The 6,000-nt window shown below is 47.5% G+C and overlaps 1 protein-coding gene across 1 annotated transcript in view; it reads left to right on the top strand.

The window, feature by feature from the left end:
* Nucleotides 1-3,537: 3,537 nt before the first annotated feature.
* COL6A6 (collagen type VI alpha 6 chain) overlaps nucleotides 3,538-6,000 on the top strand; it is a 62,388-nt gene continuing 59,925 nt past the window's right edge. Inside the window, 1 exon segment of the mRNA XM_075417894.1 lies at nucleotides 3,538-3,697. Coding sequence (XP_075274009.1) covers nucleotides 3,538-3,697 — 160 coding nt within the window.

The raw sequence follows: 6,000 nt of genomic DNA, 5'->3' as shown, positions 1-6,000 counted from the left end.
TCCTCCATGCTCAGGAGCAGTGCATACCCCTGAGAAAGAAATCTAGCAAAGGAGGCAAGAGACCAGCATGGATGAACAAGGAGCTTCTAGTGGAGATCAGGTGGAAGAGAAAGGTCCATGGAATGTGGAAGAAAGGGCAGGCCACTTGGGAAGAGTACAGGAATGTGGTCAGAGCGTGCAGGGATGCGACAACGAAGGCCAAAGCCCACCTGGAATTGAAGCTGGCAAGGGATGTCAAACACAACAAGAAGGGCTTCTTCAACTACATCAGCAGCAAAAGGAAGGCTAGGGACAATGTGGGGCCGCTGCTGAATGAGGCGGGTGTCCTGGTGATGGAGGATGCAGAGAAGGCAGAGCTACTGAATGCCTTTGCTTCAGTCTTCAGTGCCAAGGCAGGCCCTCAGGAATCCCAGGCCCCGGGGGTAAGAGAAGAAGCCCACAGAGAGGATGACTTTCCTCTGGTCAAGGAGGACTGTGTGAGGGATTGCTTAAGCGATCTGGACATCCACAAATCCATGGGCCCTGATGGAATGCACCCACGAGTGCTGAGGGAGCTAGCGGATGTCATTGCTGAGCCACTCTCCATCATCTTTGAGAGATCCTGGAGGACAGGAGAGGTGCCCGAGGACTGGAGAAAGGCTGATGTCACTCCAATTTTCAAAAAGGGCAAGAAGGAGGACCCAGGGAACTACAGGCCGGTCAGCCTCACCTCCATCCTGGGAAAGGTGATGGAACAGCTTATCCTGGAGGTCATCATCAAGCAAGTGGAGGAAAAGAAGGTTATCAGGAGTAGTCAGCATGGATTCACCAAGGGGAAATCATGCCTGACCAATCTGATAGCTTTCTACAATGGCATGACTGGCTGGGTAGATGAAGGGAGAGCCATGGATGTTATCTACCTAGACTTCAGCAAGGCTTTTGACACAGTCTCCCATAACATCCTCCTAGGGAAGCTCAGGAAGTGTGGGCTGGATGAGTGGTCGGTGAAGTGGATAGAGAACTGGCTGAATGGTAGAACTCAGAGGGTTGTCATCAGCGGCGCTGAGTCTAGTTGGAGGCTGGTAACAAGTGGTGTCCCCCAGGGGTCAGTACTGGGCCCAGTCTTGTTCAACTTCTTCATCAACGACCTGGATGAAGAGTTAGAATGTACCCTCAGCAAGTTTGCTGATGACACCAAACTGGGAGGTGTGGTAGATACACCAGAAGGCTGTGCTGCCATTCAGCGTGACCTGGACAGACTGGAAAGTTGGGCAGAGAGGAACCTGATGAGGTTCAACAAAGGCAAATGCAGGGTCCTGCACCTGGGGAGGAACAACCCCATGCAGCAGTACAGGCTTGGGGCTGACCTGGTGGAGAGCAGCTCTGTGGAGAGGGACCTGTGTCTCCTAGTGGACGACAGGTTAACCATGAGCCAGCAGTGTGCCCTGGCTGCCAAGAAAGCCAATGGGATCCTGGGGTGCATCAAGAAGAGTGTGGCCAGCAGGACGAGGGAGGTTCTCCTTCCCCTCTGCACTGCCCTAGTGAGGCCTCATCTAGAGTACTGTGTCCAGTTCTGGGTGCCCCAGTTCAAGAAAGATGAGGTACTTACTGGAGAGAGTCCAGCGGAGGGCTGCGAGGATGATGAGGGGACTGGAGCATCTCTCCTATGAGGAGAGGCTGAGGGAGCTGTGCTTGTTCAGCCTGAAGAAGAGAAGGATACGAGGGGACCTAATATAGGCTTACAAATATCTCAAGGGTGGGTGTCAGGAGGATGGGGCCAAACTCTTTTCAGCAGTGCCCAGTGACAGGACAAGGGGCAATGGGCACAAACTGAAGCACAGGAAGTTCCGTCTGAACATGAGGAAGAACTTCTTCCCTCTGAGGGTGACAGAGCACTGGAACAGGCTGCCCAGGGAGGTTGTGGAGTCTCCTTCTCTGGAGATATTCAAGACCCGCCTGGACAAGGTCCTGTGCAGCTTGCTGTAGGTGACCCTGCTTCGGCAGGAGGGTTGGACTAGATGACCCACAGAGGTCCCTTCCAACCCCTACCGTTCTGTGATTAGCCTTGCTTGCAGTGACATTACTAACTCATCCAATTATGGCTGCATCTTGCCCTGTTTTCTACAACTTTTTCAGTTACTGTGTTCAGAAGGGATGGACTTTTCTACTAAATTTCTCTTTCACTGGAAATGAACCAAAACATCTCTCTAGTAACTTGAAGTAGTGTGGCTAGTAGAGTCACTCTTATAGTAGTTGGTCACTGCCAGTGCCAGGCAGTCTAAAGTGCAATAGCTTTTGTTTTTTCTTCTAAGGAAAAAGATTATTGGGAAGTTGGAATGAAAGCCCCATCTGTACACTAGATCCTTAGCTTCTGTAAACTGTTGTATTGAAGTCAGTGGTGCTTTGCTGATTCATATCGCAAGGGATATGTTGGACAGGAAATAAATTGCAAAAAAAAAAAATTGCCGCCTGTCTTTCCTGAAACAGCTGATTGCTATAAAACAGAAGAGAACAAAAAGTGTGTGGGTTTTGAGACTGTATGATAGAAGATGTTTCCTGGAAAAAAGGATGACATCTGTAAGGTAAAGCACGTTGAAAATAAAATGAAAACCTGAAGAGGAAAAGTCAGGGTACAGGGAGGGGATTAGGAAAGCCAAGGCACAGCTGGAGCCGAGTCTGGCTAGGGGTATGAAAAATAACAAGAAGGGTTTATTCAGGTACATAGGACAACAAAGGAAGAGAAAGAAACTGCCCTCCCGATGAGAGAAATGGGAGACCTGGCTACAACTGACATGGAGAAGGCTGAGGTACTCATCATTATTTTTGCCTTGATCTTCACCAGCAAGCGCTGTAACCGTGCAGCCCGATTCACAGAATCCAAAGGCAGGAACTGGGATAATGAAGTACTGCCCTCCTTAGGAGAAGATAAGGTTCAAGACCCACTAAGGAACCTGAATGTGCACAAGTTCATGGGATGCATCTGAGGATCTTGAGGGAACTGGCAGGTGAATTTGCGAAGCCACTATCTATCATATTTGAGAAGTAGTGGCAGACTGGTGCAGTTTCCAGTGACTGGAAAAGGAAACAACACTTGTTTTTAAAAAGGGTAAAAAGGAAGACCCAGGGAACTATGGGCCAGTCCGTCTCACCCCTGCTCGGCAAGATCATGGAGGACATCCACCTGGAAACTATGCTAAGGCACATAGAAAATGAGGAGGTGATCTGTGACACCCAACATGGCTTCACTAATTGTGCCTGACAAATTTGGTGGCCTTCTGTGATGGGGTTACAGCATCGATGCATAATGGAAGAGCAGCTGATGTAATCTACCTTGACTTGAGCAAAGCATCTGACAATGTCTCGCACGATATCCTTGTCTGTAAATTGGAGACACATGGATTTGACAGATGGACCACTCGGTATAGAAGGAGTTGGGTGGATAGTTGCACTCGAAGAATTGTGGTCCACAGCTCAATGTCCAGGTGGAGACCAGTGACGAGTGGCGTTCCTCAGGGGTCCATATTGGGATGAGTATTGTTTGACATCTTTGTCAGGGACATGGACAGTGGAATTGAGTGCACTTTCATCAAGTTTGTAGATGACACCAAGATGTGTGATGTGGTTGATACTCCAGTGGGAAAGAATGCCATCCAGAGGGACCTCGACAAGCTAGAGAGGTGGGCCTTTGTGAACGTCATGAAGTTGAACAAGGCCAAGTGTAAGGTCCTGCACCTGGGTCGGGGCAATCCCAAACGTGGAAACAGGCTGGATGTTGAGGGAATTGAGAGCAGCCCTGAGGAGAAGGACTGGGAGTATTGGTGGATGAAAAACTGAATATGAGCTAGCAATGTGTGCTCGCAGCCCTAGAAAGCCAACTGTATCCTGGGATGCATCAGAAGAAGAGTGGCCAGAAAGTCGAGGGAGGTGATTCTGCCCCTCTACTCTGCTCTGGTGAGACCTCACCTGGAGTCCTGTGTCCAGTTCTCGGGTCCCCAGTGCAAGAAAGACATGGACCTGCTTGAGTGGGTCCAGAGAAGGGCCACGAAGATGATCAAAGGGGTGGAATGCCTCCCATATGAGGACAGGCTGAGAAAGTTGGGGCTGTTTATCCTAGAGAAGAGAAGGCTCTGGAGTCACCTTATAGCAGCCTTCCAGTACCTGCAGGGGGCCTACAGGAAAGCTGACGAGGGACACTTTGTCAGGGAGTGTCATGATAGGATGAGGGGTAACAATTTTAAACTGAGAGTAGATTTGGATTAGAAACTGGGAAGAAATTCTTTACTCTGAGGTTGGTGAGGCACTGGCACAGGTTGACCAAAGAAGTTGTGGATGACCTCTCCCTGGCAGTGTTCAAGGCCAGGCTGGATGGAGCTTGGAGCAACCTGGTCCAGTGGAAGGCGTCCCTGCCCATGGCAAAGGGGTTGGAACTAGGTGGTCTATGAGGTCCCTTCCAACCCAAACCATTCTATGATTTCTTCCAGCCTGCTTCCTTCATTGAATAAATGCTATATGCAGACAGTGTGTTCTGATTCTGGGCACATTTTAAAAATCACAAAGTTCTCTGTGAGGCAATCTTACAAATTTATTAGTTAAGCTTAATAACAGAGTTTAAATAGCTTTATATACCACTGTAGCAAAATTTCATCCCTGAAAACATTGCTTAGTGATTGAAAACAGGCTTATTGTTAAATTCCAGAGCCCTTACCACAAACAGTTTGAGATATGGATTTGTTCAGGAAGTAGAAAATATGGTAGGGCCATTGCTTTCTGAAGGAGCGCAGCATGTAATTAACCTTGTTATCAAGTTGTTGTAACAGTATTCTTCTACGAGCCCTGGTCTCTCTCAGGCCTATGGTGATGCATAATAAGTTCCACATAAGTAAAGCTTTGATAGTTTGTGTTGCAGAGTATTTTATTTTAGAGAAAGATCCTATTGGCAAGATTATATGTTTAAAAAAAACTTCCCACAGGCCCCCACAGTTCCACTCCTCTGGGGCAATGGTGGGTGCATTGATTTGTACTCAAAGGTAACTGGCAACACCTGGGTGACTGCGGAGTGTCTTACCTGTCATCAGAGTGGTCAACGGGAACCTTGCCTTGTGGAAAACCGCATCGCAGGTAGTTCAGAGAGCGGAGGAGGTTGGAGAAGAGCTCTTTGGGTGAATGTAGAAAGTCTGTCTTACTCTCCCATTTAAAAACCAAGATTCTCTGTAACTGGATCTCACCCTCTGTATCTGGGAGTTTTCTGTGATTAGTGCATCTTTTACTTGTCCCCCAAGCTGAGCTACCTGATACGCTGAGCTAACCAAGTGCTCCCAGGATTCATAAGTACTGTTCAGATGGTTAGTGTTCTGTTCCTTTGAGTTGTTGGGAGCTATGATAAATCTACTGTTTATATTGGAGATATGATAGCTAATTCTCAGTTGATAATGCTTCAGGCTGCAGCTCCTGGGACAGCTGAATCAATGACTTGCTGCATGTCCCCCACCCTTCTCTCATCTTACTTCTCCCTTTTTCCACTCTAGGCCATGTAGTCCTATCCCCTTTTACCTTGTAGTAGTTGTAGCCTTTTCTAGAAGCTTCCATTTGCTTCACTGAACTCATGACATCATTGATATTCCTCACACAATTTGTATTCCTCTGGAATGTGAATACTGGTACCAGAGATGTGACAGCCGAAAATGACCCCTAGTTTTCCTTGTCTTCATACAAGCCAGAGAGAACATAAATGTGAATTGCGTTAGTAAGCTATGTGCATAGGCTTGATTGTCTTAGCAGTGCATGTTTGACATCTGCACTGTACTTTGGCAACAATTTAGCTGAAGAGTAAATAGGGTGAGTATTTGCGTAGGTAGTTGTTATAACAAACATGCTGATACAGGATAGCAGAATAGAACACATATTTCATTCCTAACATCCCCTAAATGGCAGCGTTAGACTAAACCCAGTGTTTACTAGTTAGGAAATGCAGATTTGAGACAAAGTTCACTCCTGACATTTCCTATTTATGATTAGAATTTC

This window comes from Opisthocomus hoazin, chromosome 4 (assembly GCF_030867145.1).
Source record: "Opisthocomus hoazin isolate bOpiHoa1 chromosome 4, bOpiHoa1.hap1, whole genome shotgun sequence".
NCBI classification, from domain to species: Eukaryota; Metazoa; Chordata; class Aves; order Opisthocomiformes; family Opisthocomidae; genus Opisthocomus; species Opisthocomus hoazin.
The sequence above is the reverse complement of the archived record's forward strand: the minus strand, read 5'-3'. Positions and strand labels throughout refer to the sequence as shown.